The sequence below is a fragment of the Myotis myotis genome, unplaced genomic scaffold (assembly GCF_014108235.1).
Source record: "Myotis myotis isolate mMyoMyo1 unplaced genomic scaffold, mMyoMyo1.p scaffold_m19_p_9, whole genome shotgun sequence".
Lineage (NCBI taxonomy): Eukaryota > Metazoa > Chordata > Mammalia > Chiroptera > Vespertilionidae > Myotis > Myotis myotis.
This window is the reverse complement of record NW_023416401.1, coordinates 62,272,753-62,292,170: the sequence shown is the minus strand read 5'-3', so window position 1 is coordinate 62,292,170 and position 19,418 is coordinate 62,272,753. Positions and strand designations below refer to the sequence as shown.

The following is a 19,418-nucleotide window of genomic DNA, read 5'->3' as shown; positions in this document are numbered from 1 at the left end:
AGTAACCTGAGAAGTATATTATCGAAGGGAACAATGCCATTTTTATAGATGTGGACTTTTAAATCCAGAGCAGTTCCCCAGCGATGCCACAGGAGGCCCCTGGCCTCCTGACTTCTCTGCAGCTTTTCCACCTAACTCTGTTACCTCCTGGACAATGAGGTCCTTCCTCTTAGGTCACAAGACTGCCTGTTTGGAACTAAACCTATCTCCAGTTGTTGTATTTTGAGTCATGTTCTTTTCAGGAAAATGCAGGAGTACGTCCTCCTGGCCTTTAGTGTAATACCACAATATTTTGTTCCTGATCTGGCTTCTCAGACATTCCTACAATGACATGTTCCTTTTCCTCCAATAGGGAAAAACCTACGACAGATGAGCAAGGACTACCAACAAGTGCTGCTGGATGTCAGGCGGTCCTTACGGCGGTTTCCTCCTGGTGAGAAGCTCTCTCCGTCTGTCTTGTTATATGGAGGTTTCTATCCCAGTTGCACTTATTTTCTTGTGTTGATGCTTGCCAGTCCCAGGGAGTTTCCATCCCAGCACACAGTGTGACCTAATATCTATTCCCATTCTGCTGAGTCATTCTTTAATTTACTCCACCACACTCAGACCCCCACTGAAAGCCTGAGCCAAAATAATTTCTCTTGGCCTAGAAGTGGTAAATGAGAGAAGTTTCTTCCCCCCTCTCAGAGCTACAGAAGAGACTTCATAGAGATTGCTAGAGCCACCAGTCTGGCTTTAAAGAGCAGGTTGGTTTAAAAGTGGGCATTAACAAGAACTTTTTTTTTTTTTTTTCAAATTCTTATTGATTTCAGAGAGGAAGGGAGAGGGAAAGAGAGAGAGAAACATCAATGATGAGAGAGAATCATCGATTGGCTGTCTCTTGCACACCCCCCACTAGGGATCGAGCCTGCAACTCGGGCATGTGCCCTGACCAGGAATCGAACTGTGACCTGGTTCATAGGTCGATGTTCAACTGCTGAGCCACGTTGGCCAGACTAACAAGAACTTTTAACATCTTCTTTGATTAGATTTATAAATAGTGATATCTTGCATATATGTGTATTAAGGTCCTTGGACTAGAAGGGAGGCCATTCTCTGCATGTTAAAAGAGTTTATTCCTAAAATTGCCTCCCCATTCCAGGAAGAATGAGAAGAATGACCATTGTCTCCATTTTCACAATGAAGGCAATTGGGCAACCAACCGCATGCTTATGTTCTATTTCTCTTCCTTTGCAACTCCACCTTTAGGTCCATGAAGAGAAGAGAATTGCTAACAGAAAATCAGTTGCCATGGCAAATCAGTATGTCCTGAGAAATTTTAAGGGGTTGGGGATGCAGCATGGGGCTCAGTAGTCTGGGTGGAGGCTTAGCATGGGCCTAGAGATGTGGAGATGCCGGTGTCTGCAGTGAGGCCTGGGAGGTGGAGCTGTGCCAGGTATGGCTCTGGACCATGTTGGGGCAGACCTGCTGCTGCACCATCATGTTGGGGGATTTGGGGAGTGTGGCAAGACGGCGCTCCTTCGGGTGTTTGCCAAGGACACCTATCCTGGGAGTTATGTCCCCACCATGTTTGAGAACTACACTGTGAGTTTTGAGATAGACAGGTGCGCATTGAGATCAACTTGTGGGATACTTCAGGTTCCTCTTACTGTGATATTGTCTGGCCCTGGCTTCTCCTGATTCAGACGCGGTGCTCATCTGCTTCCACAGCCAACCAAAAACACTGGACAGTGTCCTCAAGAAGTGACAAGGAGACTCAGGAATTTTGCCCCAGTGCCAAGGTTGTGCTGGTTGGCTGTAAACTGGACGTGTGGACTGACCTGACCACACTGAGGAAGCTGTCCAGTCAGTGGCTTATCTCTGTTACACATGAGCAGGGCACTGCGCTTGCCAAGCAGGGGATTGTGTCCTGCATTGAGTGCTCTTCCCAGTCCTCTGAGCACATGTCAGGGATGTCTTCCATGTAAGGACTCACACCTGGGACTGCAGCAGTCTGCTCAGCTGGCAGAAAAGCCAGACTGTGGGACAGGAACAGAGGCGAGATATACAAGAATCGAGCCAAGTGTTGCAACCTCATGTGCATGGCCAGGGAGGAACAGAGTGTCAGGAGGGGTGGTGAAGGGCACAATTGTTCCTCTGCCCGCGCCTTGGCTTCCTGACCTCTTGACTCTGGCTGGAACTTCAGGGCAGGCTGAATGAGCAATTCTCTTAGGCAAGGGACCCAGAGGCAGAAAGGGTGCCACCATTCCCCATATCTTCATACCCTCCTCTCCATAAGAAGCTGAGGGAGCTAGCAGGGCAGGCATCTGGGCCCGGAGCTGGGATAGGGCGGGGGCGTACGGGAAGCTGGCATCAAGCAGTGACCTTGGTTGAGTCTCAGTATATGAAGGGTGCCGTCCCTCCCCACCCCCAGTCTCCGTATCCGGGTTCAGGCTTCCTTCCCTAAGGAAAGTGTCCGTTCCATGACCTTCCCTTTTCCTCTCCTCTCACTTCTACAGCTCTTCTCACTCAACCTCCAGGCAACATGCACTAATTAAAAAGCAAGTTGAAAAGCCCCTTGCCCTATAAATCCACCAGCCCTAGCTCCTCCCTCTCTTCCCCCAATAGCCCACAAATAAAGCCCATGTCCATGGCAGGGGATATCCATGGCAGGGGAGGAGGATTATTTTTTAACATGCAATAACTGACTATTCAGTCAGGGCCACTGATCTCTTTTTTTCTTAGCATGTCAAATTTTAAAATGACAACAGCTGATACAACAAAAGCCATCTGGTGTGAATAGTCAAAATTATACCTATTTTTATGGGGGGGTGTCAGGTCAGCAAAAAATACAAAATATTTTAGTGATGCCTTTAGCAGAATTTTAATAATTAGTTTATGTGTGCCATGAGGTAAAAAAGATTGAAAATCACTGCTAAACCCATTGCTTCACTCTTCTGAAACCATGCTTTGGCTTGGATTTTGTGTTAAAGAAAGCTCTCTTTCCTGCTTACATCTTTGCTCCCTGGAGGGCTTCTTTTCTCCTGTAGCCAGTGGCCTGCCAACTTGGTTTTTAATGTTTATTTTATTTATTTACTTATTTATTTTTATTGAGGTACTAGAGGCCCAGGGCACAAAATTTGTGCACGGCAGAGGGTAAGGACGTTCCTCAGACCAGCCTGCGCCCTCTCACAATCCGGGACCCCTTGGGTAGGGTCCCTAGGCCTGGCTAGCGATCAGGGCCTATTGGGGCTTTCCTTCCCCCGGCTGCCAGCTGCCAGCAGCTGGCCCCACCCCCGCCGCTGCAGCTGCTTGCCATCTGTGCTGCGCTGCTCCCCCGCCACCTTTGCCTCCCTCTATGGGCGACAGGCATGCAGTGCAATCGGTGCAATCACTTGGCTGGCCTGTGCCTCCCTCTGTGGGGCAATCGATCACAGGGCCCCCAGATAGATTGCTCCGCAGAGGGAGGCCCTGCCCACCTGGCCAGGGCTCTGCAAATCGATCGCTGTGCAGAGGGTGACCTGGGCCTCCCTCTGCAGGGTGATCGCAGAGTCCCCCCACCCCCCGAGTGCCCCAGTGGCCTGGGCCTCCCTCTTTGGGGTGACCGTGGGGCGATGGCAGGGCCCTCCCGATCAATCGCATCGTGCCCGCCTTGGCTGTCCTGGTGCCAGTGTGTGTCATAGCGTGGTCTTCCGGAAGGTCATCTGGATGGTTGTTCTGCTGTTTGGTCATTCGGTCGATATGCATATTACGCTTTTATTATTATAGATAGATAATTGGCATATAACAATATATTAGTTTCAGGTGTACAACATGATGATTCAGTATTTGTATATATCCAACTTGGTTTTAATGAAAACATATGCCCATAGTCCAATCCCCATTTCCCTATCCTGTTACTTTGATTCTTTTTTTGTGTGGGGGGTTTGGTTTTTTTAAAATATATTTTTATTGATTTCAGAGAGGAAGGGAGAGGGAGAGAGAGATAGAAACATCAGTGATGAGAGACAATCATTGATTGGCTGCCTCCGGCGTGCGCCACAGTGGGGATCTAGCCTGCATACCAGACATGTGCCCTGACCGGAAATCAAACCATGACCTCCTGGTTCATAGGTTGATGTTCAACCACTGAGCCATGCCAGCTGGGCTTATTTGTGTGTTTTTAAAAAATAACTTTAATTTAGGTTTTTATGTTGAAGATCAACTTTTTTTTTTTTTTTTTAATTGATTTTTTACAGAGAGGAAGGGAGAGAGATAGAGAGTTAGAAACATCGATGAGAGAGAAGCATCGATCAGCTGCCTCCTGCACATCTCCTACTGGGGATATGCCCGCAACCCAAGTACATGCCCTTGACCGGAATCGAACCTGGGACCTTTCAGTCCGCAGGCCGACGCACTATCCACTGAGCCAAACCGGTTTCGGCGGGAGATCAACTTTTTAAAAAGAAATCTACAGTGACGTTTATTTAAAAAAATTTTTCAAATTTTTAATTGCAGTTTACATTTAATATTAGTTTCAGGTATACAGCATAGTTAGACATTTATATAACTTACAAAGTAATTTCCCTGATAAGTCTAGTACTCACCTGGCACCATACGTAATTATTACAATATTACTGACTATATTCCTTATGCTATACTTTACATCCCTGTACTATTTTGTAACTACCAATTTGTACTTCTTCTTTTTTTTTAATATATTTTATTGATTTTGTACAGCGAGGAAGGGAGAGGGACAGAGAGCCAGAAACATCCATCAGCTGCCTCCCGCACACCCCCCACTGGGGATATGTCCGCAACCAAGGCACATGCCCCTGACCGGAATCGAACCCGGGACCCTTCAGTACGCAGGCAAACGCTCCATCCACTGAGCCAAACTGGTCAGGGCAAATTTGTACTTCTTAATCCCTTCATTTTTTCCCTAGCTCACTGGTAATCCTCCCATCTGGTAAACATCAGTTTGTTCTCTATGAGTCTATTTTTATTGTTCATTTAATTTTGTTTTTTGTTTTTCTTTGGATTCTACATATAAGTGAAATCATGTGGTATTTGTATTTCTCTGTCTGATTTATTTCACTAAGCATAATACCCAACATGATCCATGTTCTTGCAAATGGTAAGATTTCACATTCTTTTGTTATGGCCAAGTAATATTCCATTGTATATATACCCCATATTTTCTTTATCCAATTGCTATGGACATTTAGGTTGCTTCCATATCTTGGCTTTTATATATGAAATGCCCTTCCTTGTCGCTTATTTATAGCCTTTGTTTTAAAGTCTATTTTGTCTGATATAACTATTGCTACCCCCAGCTGTTTTTTTATTTCCATTTGCATGAAGTATCTTTTTCCATCCCGTTACTTTCAGTCTCTGTGTGTCTTTTTTAAAAATTTCTTTTGTTAATAATTCTTTATTCTTGGAAGTATTACATATGTCCCCCTTTTTCCCCCCATTGACCCCTTCAAACCCCCCCATGTGTCTTTTTAAAAAAAAAATACAATAAAGAGAAGAAGGTGGAGAGAGAGAGAGAGAGAGAGAGAGAGAGAGAGAGAGAAACATTGATGAGAGAGAAACATCAACTACCTCCTGCATGGGGATAAGCCTGCAACTCTGGGCATGTACCCTGCCTGGGAATCAAACCAGCAACTTCCTGGTGCATGGGATGACGCTCAACCAACTGAGCCACACTGGCTGGGCTCTGTGTCTTTTGCTCTAAAGTGGGTTTTTGTTGGTAGCATATGTATGGATCTTGTTTTCTTCTCCATTCAGCCACCATGTCATTTGATTAGAGCATTTAATCCATTTACATTAAAGTAAATGTAAATGGATTAAATGTTCCAAATGACATAAGTATATAGTTTTAATAAATGATGGGTATATAGTTATTGCTATTTTATTATTCATACTTTTGGTCTCTTTTTCTCCCTCTTAAAGAAGTTCCTTTAACATCTATAATGATCTATAATAATAAAAGCGTAATATGCAAATCGACTGGACAGCTGAACAGTGGAATGACCATCCAGACGACTTTCCGGGTGAAACCGGGGCTCCAAGGGCCGGCCGAGGCAGCTGGGGCTGCAAAGGCCTACTATTGTGTGAATTTCATGCATCAGGCCTCTAGTTTCTTATAATACTGCTTTGGTGGTGATGACCAGCTTTATCTTTTTCTTTTCTGGGAAGCTGTTTATTTCTTCAGTTCTAAATGATAGCCTGTGCAGTAGAGAAATCTTGGTTATAGGTCCTTGCTTTTCATCACTTTGAATATTTCATGCCAATACTTTCTAGCATGGAAATATTTTGTTGAGAAATCAGCTGACAGTCTTATGAGAGCTCACTTATATGTAACTAACTGCTTTTCTCTTGCTACTTTTTAAATTTTTATTGATTGATTTTTATTTATTCTTCATTTTTTAAAATTAAGAATGAGAGAGAGGGGGGGACCAGCAAGAGAGAGAGAGAGAAATACCAGTTTGTTGTTCCACTTATTTATGCATTCGTTGGATGCTTCTTGTATGTGTCCTGACCAGGGATCGAACCTGCAACCTTGGTGTATCGAGACAATGCTCTAACCAACTGACCTACCTGGCCAGAGGTAGCTCAGTTAGTGTTTTTTGTTGTTGTTGTTAATCCTCACCTGAGGATATTGATTTTTAAAGAGAGTAGAAGGAAAAGGGAAAGACAGAGAGTGAAACATCAATGTGAGAGAGATGCATCAATTGGTTGGGATTGAATTTGCAACCAAGCTACCTGCCCTTGACTGGAACTGAACCTGAGACCCTTCTGTCTGCAGGCCAATGCCATATCCACTGAGCCATACCTGCTAAGGCTTTCTTGCTACTTTTAAGATTCTCTGTCTTTAATCTTTGGCATTTTAATTATGATCTGTTTTGGTGTGAACCTCTTTGGGTTCGTCTTGTTTGGGACTCTTCGTACTTTTTGGACTTGCATGTCTATTTCCTTCACCAGGTTAGGGAAGTTTTTTGTCATTTTTCCAAATAGGTTCTCAATTCTTTGTTCTCTCTCTTCTCCTTCTGGTACCACTATGGTATGAATGTTGTTATGGTTGAACTATCACCATTTAAAAAAAATTTTTTTTTCTGTTCTGATTGGGTGTTTTCTACTTGTTTTCCAAATCGCTGATTTTATGCTCGGCTTCATCTAGTCTGCTGTTGATTCCATCTAATTCTTCACTTTTGACTGTTCCTTTTTTATGGTTTTTATCTCTTTGTGAAGTTCTCACTGTGTTTATCTATTGTTTACCTAAGTCATTGAGCATCCTTATAACCACTGTTTTGAACTCTGTATCTAGTAAATTGTTTGCCTTCATTTTGTTTAGTTTTTTTCCTGGAGTTTTGTCCTGTTCTTTTATTTAGGATATGTTTCTTTGTTTCTTCATTTTGGCTGCCTCTCTATGTTTGTTTCTGTGTATTAGGAAGATTTGCTATATCTCCCAGTCTTGGAGAGTGAGTGACCTTATATAGTAGTGCCCCATGGGGCCCAAGGTTCACACTCCCTGGTCACCTGAGCCAGGTGCTCCAGTGGTGTCCCTTTTGTCAGCTGAGTGTGTCCCTCTGTGGTAGTTGGCCCTTGACTACTGTTAGCACATCAGTGGGTGGCATTGATCCTCAGGCTGACTGACTGTGAGGACTGTCTGTGAGTATAGCAGATGAGCCATTGTGCAGGGACTCACCCCACAGAGCAGGATGCAGTTTAGTGTGGCTCTGGTGCCTGCCAAGTCTATCTTTGGGTGTGTCATTTGTGGAGCTAATTGGGTGGTGCTCTTATGTGGTCTGAAGCTGGCCACTGGCCACTGGGTGTGTTGGTTCTGGGGCCTCTTGGGAGGAGCTCTGGCACAAGCTGAAGTCTGCCACTGCCTGTGCTCAGTTCAGGGTCACCTGGTAGTAGCTATAAAGTGACCTGTGGTTGCTGGACTTGGAGGTACCTAAGAGATGCTGCAAACTGATGCCAGCTGCCACTAGTGCCAGAGCCCACTTAGCCAGAGGGACCGGGCACACCGAGACCATGACTGCTTAATGGAGGTTTGTGGGCCTTTGAGAGGTTTTAGGAAAGTCTGCAGCCTGGGCTGAGATCAGTAGCTTGTGAGGAAGAGCTGCTGAAAGAGGTTGGGGCTGATACACAGGTTGGGTGGGGCACTCAGGGTCTCCCGATCCTGCTGCTTTGGATGAGACCACCTCGTACAGATGCCGCCCATATTTTCCCCCTAAGAACCCTTTATCCTCTTCTATTTATGTAACATCAGCCTGTGGTATTCTTTCTGTAGGCTGAACTTTCCATGTGGTTTCATATTCCTTTTGCATTCATGTTCTCCTTAGCTTAGCTGAGTACTCTTCTACTGAAAATTCAAATGGGGTTTAATGTTTTCTATTATTACTCTTATGACTTAACCTAGTCATAGTACTTGATTTACTTCGTTTTCTTTTTTGTTTATCTTTTACAATATTCCCTTTTGAAAAGGGGTGGGGTAAATATAGGCAAGAGATGAGGTTTGGTTTCACCTTAAACCTTCCATTCAGTTTAGTCTGGGCCCTTACATTAACTGTTTTCTCTCACAGCAACTCTTTAACTGAAAAAGCTAATGGTATAGGAAAACTGTGCTGTGTGCCATTCTTCTAAAGCAGTTCACAAGGTCAAGATTTGGTCTTTTTATACTAAAAGTCAGGTGAGCTAAGGAACCACACTGACCACTGCCAGAACCAGCTGCATGCTCAGAAAGAGCTCCCAAGAAGGCTCCCCTTTTCCAGCCATATCTTTGGAGCAAGGAGATCAATATTTCCTATATTTAGTTTGCTTTAGTAGGGAACATGCAATTAAGTCTTTTTTTATTTTTATATGATTTCATACCTACAGAAAGTTACAAAAATAGGATAATTTCCCATATACCTTTACCCATTTTTCTTATATGTTAGTATCATTATATTTGCTTTCTCTCTTTCTCCATATACACACATATAAGTTATTTTTATTTTTTTAAAATAATTCTTTATTGTTGAAGGTATTACATATGTCCCCTTTTTTCTCCCATTGACCCCCTCCAGCCTCCAATTCCCCACCCCCACCCCAGGCCTTCAGCACCCAATTGTCTGTGTCCATGGTTTATGCATATATGAATACAATGTCTTTGGTTGATTACCGCCCGCCCACCTACCCTCCCCCGCCTCTGAGATTCCCACTCTGTTCCATGCTTCCATGTCTCTGGATCCACTCCATTAATCAGTTTATTTTGTTAATTAGATTCCACATAGGAGTGAGGTCATGTGATACTTGTCTTTGACTGACTTATTTCACTTAGCATCATACTCTCCAGGTCCCATCATGCTGTCTCAAGAGATCCTTTTTTACTGCTGCATAGTATTCCATTGTATAAATGTACCATAGGTTTTTAATCCACTCATCTGCTGATGGACACTTGGGCTGTTTCCAGATCTTAGCTATTGTAAATTGTGCTGTTATGAACATAGGGGTGCATCCATTCTTTCTGACTGGTGTTTCAGATTTCTTTCTTCTTCTTTTTTTTTTTTTAATAAATCTTTGTTATTCAGATTATTACAGTTGTTCCTCTTTTTTCCCCCCCATAGCTCCCCTCCACCCGGTTTCCACCCCACCCTACCCCATGCCCTTACCCTCCCACTGTCCTCATCCATAGGTGTATGATTTTTGTCCAATCTCTTCCTGCACCGCCCACACCCCCTTTCCCCCATGAATTGTCAGTCCACTCCCTTTCTATGCCCCTGATTCTATTCTATTTACCAGTTTATTCTGTTCGTCAGATTTTTTATTCACTTGATTTTTAGATTCACTTGTTGATAGATATGTATTTGTTGTCACTTTGTTGTTCATAATTTTTATCTTTACCTTTTTCTTCTTCTTCCTCTTCTTAAAGAATACCCTTCAGCATTTCATATAATACTGGTTTGGTGGTGATGAACTCCTTTAACTTTTTCTTATCTGTGAAGCTCTTTATCTGACCTTCAATTCTGAATGAAAGCTTTGCTGGGTAGAGTAATCTTGGTTGTAGGTTCTTGGTATTCATCACTTTGAATATTTCTTGCCACTCCCTTCTGGCCTGCATAGTTTCTGTTGAGAAATCAGCTGACAATCGTATGGGTATGCTCTTGTAGGTAACTAACTGTTTTTCTCTTGCTGCTTTTAAGATTCTCTCTTTTGTCTTTTGCCCTTGTCATTTTATTTTATTTTATTTTTTATTTATTTTTTTTTAAATATATTCCATTGACTTTCTACAGAGAGGAAGGGAGAGAGAGAGAGTCAGAAACATCGATGAGAGAGAAACATCGATCAGCTGCCTCCTGCACATCTCCCACTGGGGATGTGCCCGCAACCAAGGTACATGCCCTTGACCGGAATCGAACCTGGGACCCTTCAGTCTGCAGGCCGATGCTCTATCCACTGAGCCAAACCGGTTTTGGCGTCATTTTAATTATGATGTGTCTTGGTGTGGTCCTCTTTGGATTCCTTTTGTTTGGGGTTCTCTGCGCTTCCTGGACTTGTAAGTCTATTTCTTTCACCAGGTAGGGGAGGTTTTCTGTCATTATTTCTTCAAATAGGTTTTCAGTATCTTGTTCTCTCTTCTTCTGGCACCCCCATAATTCGGATGTTGGTACACCTGAACTTGTCCCAGAGGCTCCTTACACTATCTTCATATTTTTGGATTCTTTTTGCTTTTTTTCTTTTTGCTTTTCCGGTTGGGTGTTTTTTGCTTCTTCGTATTTCAAATCTTTGACTTGATTCTTGGGATCCTCTAGTCTGCTGTTGGATCTCTGTATATTATTCTTTATTTCAGTCCATGTATGCTTAATTTCTAATTGGTCCTTCTTCATATCCTTGAGGGTCTCACTAAATTTCTCAGAGGTTTCTAGAAGATTCTTGAGTAACCTTATAACCATGGTTTTGAACTCTATATCCAGTAGTTTGCTTTCCTCCATTTCTTTCATTTGTGACATGTTTCTTTGTTTCCGAATTTTGGTTGCTTCCCTGTGTTGATAGAGTGGCTTTGTGTGCTAGGTGTTCTATAGGGCCCAGTGGCTCAGGCTTCCTAATTACCTATGGTGGACACTCTTGGTGCACCCCTTTGTGGGCTGTGTGCATAGTCTTGTTGTAATTAAGCCTTGATTGCTGTTGGTATCATTGGAAGGAGTTGACCTCCAGGTCAATTGGCTGTGAGAACTAGTTGTGTCTACAATGGGAGAACTGCTGTGCTGGAGACACCCTTATGGGGTAGGATTTGCTTCAGTGGGGCTTTGGCGCTCACTGAGTCTGCCTCCTGAGTGTGTCCCTTATGGATCTTAGGAGTTGTAATCTGGTATGGTCTCACTCTGACCACTGGATACACTGGCTCTTGGATCTCCAAGGAGGTGCAAAGTCAGCCACTGCCTGAGGCCACCCAGCAGGAGCTACAGAGAGATCTGCGGATTCCTCCTCTTTGTTTGGGGTTTGGAGTGCTCAGATGAGGTGCAACTGTGAAGCAATGCAGGCTGCCTTCTTTTGGAAGCTCTGGGGCTCTTTGACCCAGCTGCAATTTGTTAGGTTTTAGATTGTAAAAGGCCAGGCCATTCATATGCAAAAGCCTCTGTGCACAGCTTGGTGGTTTTAAATTGGGTGGGACAGGGCCTCTGGGAATCACCAGGGTGGAGCAGACAGCAATGGCTGCCAGTCAGCCCTGTCCTGGAGAGGTCCCAGTGTCTCTGTGTCCCGGGGCCCCGTGCAGGAACAATGATCGCTGCAAGCACCTCTGTGAGAAAGCCACCCTCATATTCCAGCAGATGCCAGATAGTCCATTTTTTCCTGGTGTGAGTCTGGGTCCCCAGAGTCTCGCCCGGAACTGGAGTTCAGAGCAGTTGGGAGCTTGTATCTCCTTCCCGATTGAAAAGGACAACAGCGTACCCAGTTGCCAGCCCGTTTCTGTGCCCACCTCCGTACCTCTGCCCTTCTGCACCTCAGCACCTCCTGCCAGTCTCAGTGCGCTTTTCTCTTTCCTTCTGCAGTGGGGCCTTCACTTATGAGTTTAATTCGTTCCGTGACGGAGCTCGTAACTCAGATTACTCGTATGTCAAATCATAAAAGTGAACGAGTGAGACACGTGATGCTGGGCTGATGTTGTGGCGTTCACTGTGACGTTCACTGCGCCAACTAGCGGTGGGGTATCTGAAGCTGGCTCGTAACCCGAATTTTAGCTCGCAACTCAAAGCAAAAAATCGGCTGAGAGACGGCTTGTATCTCGAAAAACTCGTTAGTCGGGACACTCGTAAGTCAAGGCCCCACTGTAGTTGTATAGCTTCCACTCAGCCAGTCTTCCCGTGGCTCTGGATGATATCTGTTTGTCTTTTAGTTGTAGTTTTGATATAGTCGTGCAAGGCAGCAAGTTTAGGTGTTTACCTATGCCGCCATCTTGGTTGTTCTGGTGTTTCAGATTTCTTAGAATATATTCCTAGAAGTGGGATCACTCGGTGAATTGGCAGTTCCACATTTAATTTTTTGAGGAAACTCCATACTGTTTTCCATAATGGCTGCACCAGTGTGCATTTCCGCTAGCAGTGCACTAGGGTTCCCTTTTCTTTTTTTTTTTTTTTAATATATTTTATTGATTTTTTACAGAGAAGAAGGGAGAGGGATAGAGAGTTAGAAACATCGATGAGAGAGATTGATCAGCTGCCTCCTGCACGCCCCCCAGTGGGGATGTGCCCGCAACCAAGGTACATGCCCTTGACCAGAATCGAACCTGGGACCTTTGAGTCCACAGGCCGACGCTCTATCCACTGAGCAAGACCGGTTCAGCTAGGGTTCCCTTTTCTCCACATCCTCACCAACACTTGTTATTTATTGATTTGTTCATGGTAACCATTCTGACAGGTGTGAGGTGATACCTCATTGTTGTTTTAATTTGCATCTCTGATGATCAGTGACTTTGAGCATTTTTTCATGTGGCTCTTGGCCATCTGTATGTCCCCTTTGGAGAAGTATCTATTTAGGTCCTTTGCCCATTTTTTAATTGGATTGTTTGTCTTCCTTTTGTTAAGTTGTATGAGTTCCTTTTATATTTTGGATATTAACACTTTATCAGATGTATCATTGCCAAATATGTTCTCCCATACAGTGGGCTCACACACACATAAGTTGCTTTCTGAATTATTTAAGAATAAATTACAGACATGGTGTCCCTTTGTTTCTACACATTTCAGGGTGTAGTTCCTAAAAAACAGGATTCATATATAATCACAGTACATTTATCAAAATCAGTAACAATATTAAAAAATACTGCTGTCTAACCTACAGATTTTATTCAGATTTCATCATTTATATCAGTTATGTCCTTTATAGGGAAAGGAAATATAAATTCATGCATTTTCCATTCAGGTACCATATGTCTTTAGCCTGATATAACCTGGAATAGTTTATTTATATTTTATGACAGTCCAGTTATTTATTGATTTCAGAGAGGAAGGGAGAGGGAGGGAGAGAGAGATAGAAACATCAGTGATGATAATCATTGATTGGCTGCCTCTGCACGCCCCACACTGAGGGTCGAGCCCACAACCCGGGCATGTGCCCTGACCAGAAATTGATCCGTGACCTCCTGGTCCATAGATCCACGCTCAACCACTGAGCCATGCCGGCTGAGCAACAGGCCAGTTATTTTATAAAATTTCCCTTAATTTGAGCTTGGTATTTCCTCAATGTTTAGGTCAGTACATTATTTCATGTGTTTTGTTTGTTTGTTTGTTTGTTGTTTTGTTTTTTTAATCCTCACCAGAGGATATTTTTCCATTGATTTTTAGAGAGAAATTGTAAGGGAGAGAGGGAGGGGAGGGTGGGGGGGAGGGAGGGAGGAAGGGAGGAAGGGAGGGAGGAAGGAAGATGTAAAAGACACACATCAGCTGGTTGCCTCCAACCAAAGCACATGCCAGGGTAGTTTATACATTCTTGATAGGAATACCCCAGGAGTGATGCTGCGTTCTTTTCAGTACATCAGGAGAGACATGCTGTCAAATAGTCACACTTCTGGCCTTGTGAACAGTGGTGACTTAGTTAAGAAGGTGGCTGGACTCCCACTGTAAGGTTGCTAGTTGGTGGCTCTTTTCTGTATGTCACATATTTTATATGTGTGTGGATCTAGAAATGTGTTACTAAGATGCAAATTTTCTTTTATTAAGTACTTTATCTGAAAATCCATTGCTGTCCATATTCCTAACCTCTGTGTTACTAGGCTACTTGCCATACTTAAGTGCATCTCTCCTCCCCACCCAGGCATGCCAAAAGAACAGAGAGAAGGGCTCCAGGAAGAACTGATCGACATCATCCTTCTCGTCTTGGAGCGCAACCCTCAGCTGCATTACTACCAGGGCTACCATGACATTGTGGTCACATTTCTGCTGGTGGTAGGAGAGAGTCTGGCAACATCCCTGGTAGAAAAAGTATCTACCCACCACCTCAGGTACTAGCACAGAGGGATATACGAGACTGGGCATCACTTCCCAAACTCCTCAGCCCATTTTTTAATCAGTGTTTTCAATGGTTTTAGCTCCATTTCATTCTCACCCTTACCTAAGTGTTTGGTCTGATCATACTCATTGAATTGTCTCCCTCTAGGGATTTCATGGATCCAACAATGGACAACACCAAACATATATTAAACTATCTAATGCCCATCATTGACCAGGTGAATCCAGAACTCCATGACTTCATGCAGAGGTATATATGTATCTATATTTATGGGTACACATACACACACACCCCTTCAACTTTTCTCTAGCCTTTATTTCTTCCTCACAAGTCTAGCTCATCATTATCTTACTAGAGGCCCAGTGCACGAATCCGTGCATCGATGGGGTCCCTCAGCCTGGCCTACGCCCTCTCACAGTCTAAGACCCCTCGGGGGATGTCAGACTGCCGGTTTTGGCCCTGTAGGGATCAGGCAGTTCGACATCCCCCAAGGAATATAGTAGTGTACAAAGCCGCAGGCGGCCAGGGAAGAGCTCAAGCCCCAGGCTGGGCACCATGCCACACCCGCTCATCCCAGCTCCACTGTGTCTGCCACCGCCACCATCACAGCTGCGCTTACCACCCTGAGCCTGGCATCTGGTGCCCGTCGGCCAGCTGAGCGGCGCTCCCACTGTGGAACACACTGACCACCAAGGGGCAGCTCCTGTGTTGAGCGTCTGCCCCCCGGTGGTCAGTGCACGTCATAGTAACCGGTTGATCAGTCATTCGGTCACTTAGACTTTCAGATAGATAGATAGATAGATGGATGATAGATATAGATACTGATTTTCTGAGTTTTCTTTTGTTTAAAATATATTTTTATTGATTTCAGAGAGGAAGGGAGAGGGAGAAAGATAGAAACATCAATGATGAGAGAGAATCATTAATTATTCGCTGCCCCACACTGGGGATTGAGCCCGCATCCCGGGCATGTGCCCTGACCAGGAATCAAACCATAACCTCCTGGTTCATAGGCCGACACTCAACCACTGAACCACGCTGGCCGGGCCTGAATTATTCTCTCTAGTTAACCAGCAAGCTGGATAATTCAATTCTGTACACAGTCTTAGAGCACATTTGGGTGCCTGCTCTTTTGGGGATACAAGAGATGTGACAGCTCATTCCTTTAAGGAGTTTACATCTAGAGAGAGTAGGTGGACAAGTTAAGTATGCCAAGGTAGACTTTGAGGTTATTGCCACAAGAGAAGTACAGAGTCCTGTAGTATCCAGAGGTAAGAAAAACAAGGCCATGTGTGGGTGGTAATATTTACCAAGTACCAAGGAGAAGAAATATTTCTTTGCAAATTTCATATGATTTTTATTTCTCTTCTGTTTAGTTGGAAATTTGTCCTTGGCCAATGCCTGACTTTTTAAAAAAAAATTTTTGATTGATTTTTAGAAAGAGAGAAAGGGAGAGAAACATCGCTTTGTTGTTCCACTTACCTATGCATTCATTGGTTGATTTTTGTATGTGTCATGACTGGGGATCGAACCTGCAGCCTCGGTGTATGGAGACAACGCTCTAACCGACTGAGCAACCCGGCCAGGACCGTTTCCTTTCACATAAGAGCTATGTCTTAACATGTTTCAGTCACCACATGTTAACTAAAAAATTCATAGAGTTGTTTTCAAGCCTGAGAATATGTACCTGTGCCCCCCAAAAGAGCATGACTTTTTCAGAAGGAAAATTATGGTATAGTTTCCTGCAAATAGGTACCTTTTGTCCCTATAGTAGACATTTGTTGGTCATTAGAGCAACTAGTGAAGTAAGGCAATCAGGAACCTATTGTAGTATTAATATCATGATGAGGGCTACAATTTAAAGACTTTGTGTTTTTTTGAGGAGAAAATGCTGAATTCCTAGGTGGCTGAATTTCTTATAAAGTGCATTTCCCAAATGCTTCCTTCTCATCGCACTGGGGACAAAGAGGGCCCAGAAAAAGGGAAGGGATGACTCAGCAGGGAACCTAACATCTGCATTTTCTTGTTTCTAGTGCTGAGGTTGGGACCATCTTTGCCCTCAGCTGGCTCATCACCTGGTTTGGGCACGTCCTGTCCGACTTCAGACACGTGGTGCGGTTATACGACTTCTTCCTGGCCTGCCACCCCCTGATGCCCATTTACTTTGCAGCTGTGGTAGGTACAGGCCATAAGCCAGCAGCTAGGTTCACATCACCCATTCCAGCTTGATCATTTTGCCTAAAGGGAAACCTGGTGGTTATGGAAAGATGCAGAAGACAGCATTTCCCAGGCTGGTGTGCCTGGACACCATTTTGTACAATGGGAATGGGAATGTCATGGGGAAAAAAATGTTCTGTGTAACACTAAGGTTGGGAAATGTTGGTTAAATGAAGATAAACAGATTTGTTTATTACGAGACTAGAGGCCCGATGCACAAAATTTGTGCAAAGAGCTCAGCCGTCACAGCCCTCGCAGCCTTGGCCAGCCCTTGCAGCCCCAGCTTCGTCCGGAAGGTCGTTCGGCGGTTCGGTCTAATTAGCATATTAGCTCTTTATTATATAGGATTCTTCTGAACATTTAAAGTGCTCCCCCACACTTGAATTCTGTGTTCTTGTTGTCATCTTCTGGAATGAGTGCAAATTGCCAACTTTGGGTTTAAGATAGGCTGTGGTATTATGATAGAAAATTGAGATGGTTTGGGGGTGCTCCAGTTATGAGAGGGCCTGAATCATTGGGGTAGTGTGGGGGCAGGGGGAAGGTGTGGGCTCACAGGCACTCTTCATTGTTCTTTAATGAGAGCAAGACCATTCTTTCTACTGTTTGAACCATTATTTTCTGTGCTGGCACTCCAGGAATCTTCCAGGAATCCCTCTCCTCTTCTTCCTCCTAAAAGAATCTCCTTCATTTAAAGGTCAGTCTTTCACATGAGAGGGTAGAAGTTTGCCTCCAACAGGAAGACCCAGCCCAGTAGGAAAAGCACTCACATATGTCCATTATATGTCCTAGATGGATACAAGAGTTTGCCGAACATTTGGTGTGAGCCCTGTCACCAGTTTAAATTCATCTCTAAGGAGAATGAAATGCACATGGCCAAGACCTTGTATGTTCTGGTCCCTGATGGAAGGCCTTGCTCTCCACAGATCGTGTTGTATCGAGAAGAGGAAGTCCTGGATTGTGACTGTGACATGGCCTCGGTTCACCACCTGTTGTCCCAGATCCCTCAGGACCTGCCCTATGAGATGCTGATCAGTAGAGCCGGAGACCTTTTTGTTCAGTTTCCCCCATCTAGACTTGCTTGGGAAGCAGCTGCCCAACAGGAAGCCAACAAGTGAGTGGACCCAAGCCACTGGGTGGGGGTGGGAGGTGTTTGTTAGTGAGCAGAAGTGATGGAAGATGGTGTCTCGCCTGGACAGGGCTGGGGATGTTTCCAGAGTTCTAAGCTTGTGCCAGCGGAATCCCTACTTCAGTCTTGATGGGTCTTTATCAAGAAGACTTTCTGAGCAGTGGACGGCTCTGCCCTCAGCCTATGTAATCTAGTTTTTCTTTCCTTCCTTCTCTGTTTCTTTCATATTATTCCTTTTTCCTGTCTCCCTTTCTCCAGAACGGCAGCCTCTACCTTCAAAGACTTTGAGCTGGCATCCACCCAGCAGAGGCCTGACATGGTACTGCGGCAGCGGTTTCGGGGACTGCGGACTGAGAATCGGACAAAAGACGTCCTGACCAAACCAAGGACCAACCGCCTTGTGAAACTGGCGGTGATGGGGCTGACGGTGGCACTTGGAGCAGCCGCTCTGGCTGTGGTGAAAAGTGCCCTGGAGTGGGCCCCTAAGTTCCAGCTGCAGCTGTTCCCCTAAATGCCAGAGAAGATTCTTCCTCTGGCATTACGTGAAGGTCTCGCCCTTCCATGGAAGGATGGGGAGGGGTAGGATGTCCTTTATTAAAAGGGTTTCTGTCAAGGGTTTTGTATTCCTACCACCCTCCCTGCCACTCCGTGGTTTGCCTTTGCTTCAGAGGCCAGTAGCAGAACCTGTGTGACACTGGGCGCTTGGGGCCTGGGCACAGAGCTCTCCTCCCTCACAGTGGCTTCGGAGTGCTCTCGCTGCCTCCTCTTGTGTTGGAGGAAGTGGGGTTTTAGCTCCCAGCTGCCTTTGGAACCTGCTGGGCCTTGTCTCTGGGACCTTTTGGCTGCTGCCTAGTAGTAAGCTGGACCTTTGAATGCCTGCCTCACAGCTCCTCCTGTTGTCTGCTTTGGCCAAAGAAGTCGGACGGTAGATTGAAGGCAAGGGGGCAGAGAAGGTAGCCCAGGAATAAGATTGGCCCCTGTTAAGAGCAGCTCTATTAGCTGGTCAGAAATCAAAGAGACAGATGGGAACTAGGTTACTGGGTAACTCCTACTGCTTTTCAGTCTAGAAATCACAGTATTTTCAGACAAACAGGAAGGAATGTTAAATTGTAGGGCCCAGACATAGACTGGTTTTGCCTACCTTTTTTTTTTTTTTAATCCTCACCCGAGGATATTTTTCCATTGATTTTTAGAGAGAGTGGAAGAGAGGGAAAGACAAAGAAATATCAACGTGAGAGAAACACATCGCTTGGTTGCCTCCTGCATGTGCCCTGACCAGGGCCCGGGCTGGGGAGCAGCCTGCAACCAAGGTACGTGCCCTTGATTGGAATGGAGCCCGGGACCCTCTGGTCTGCAGGCTGATGCTCTGTCTACTGAGCCAGACCAGCTAAGGCAGGGCTTTTTTATTTTTAGTCCTCACTCTGAGGATTTGTTCCTTGACTCTAGGGAGAGAGGAATGGAGAAGGAGTGAAACATCAATGTGAGAGAAACATCGATAGGTTGCCTCCCTCACTCGCCTTGACTGGGGATCAAACCCGCAACCTAGGTGTGTGCCCTGACCGGGAATCGAATCTGTAACTCCTTTGGTGCACGGGATGATGCTCCAACCAACTGAACC

General features: G+C 44.8%; 1 protein-coding gene and 1 pseudogene across 3 annotated transcripts in view; both read left to right on the top strand.

Moving 5' to 3' along the window:
• The window catches only part of TBC1D20 (TBC1 domain family member 20), a 29,668-nt gene extending 11,255 nt beyond the window's left edge, over positions 1 to 18,413 (top strand). For 2 of the 3 annotated variants that reach the window (XM_036322316.1, XM_036322314.1), the window contains 6 exons: positions 353 to 433; positions 14,263 to 14,449; positions 14,605 to 14,706; positions 16,491 to 16,632; positions 17,598 to 17,785; positions 18,059 to 18,413. In XM_036322316.1, coding sequence (XP_036178209.1) covers positions 353 to 433; positions 14,263 to 14,449; positions 14,605 to 14,706; positions 16,491 to 16,632; positions 17,598 to 17,785; positions 18,059 to 18,311 — 953 coding nt within the window. In that variant the 3' untranslated portion in view covers positions 18,312 to 18,413. The remainder of the gene's footprint in view (positions 1 to 352; positions 434 to 14,262; positions 14,450 to 14,604; positions 14,707 to 16,490; positions 16,633 to 17,597; positions 17,786 to 18,058) is intronic. The other variant, XM_036322315.1, reaches the window with a different exon arrangement.
• On the top strand, positions 1,315 to 2,479 carry LOC118663043 (annotated as a pseudogene).
• Positions 18,414 to 19,418: the final 1,005 nt, after the last annotated feature.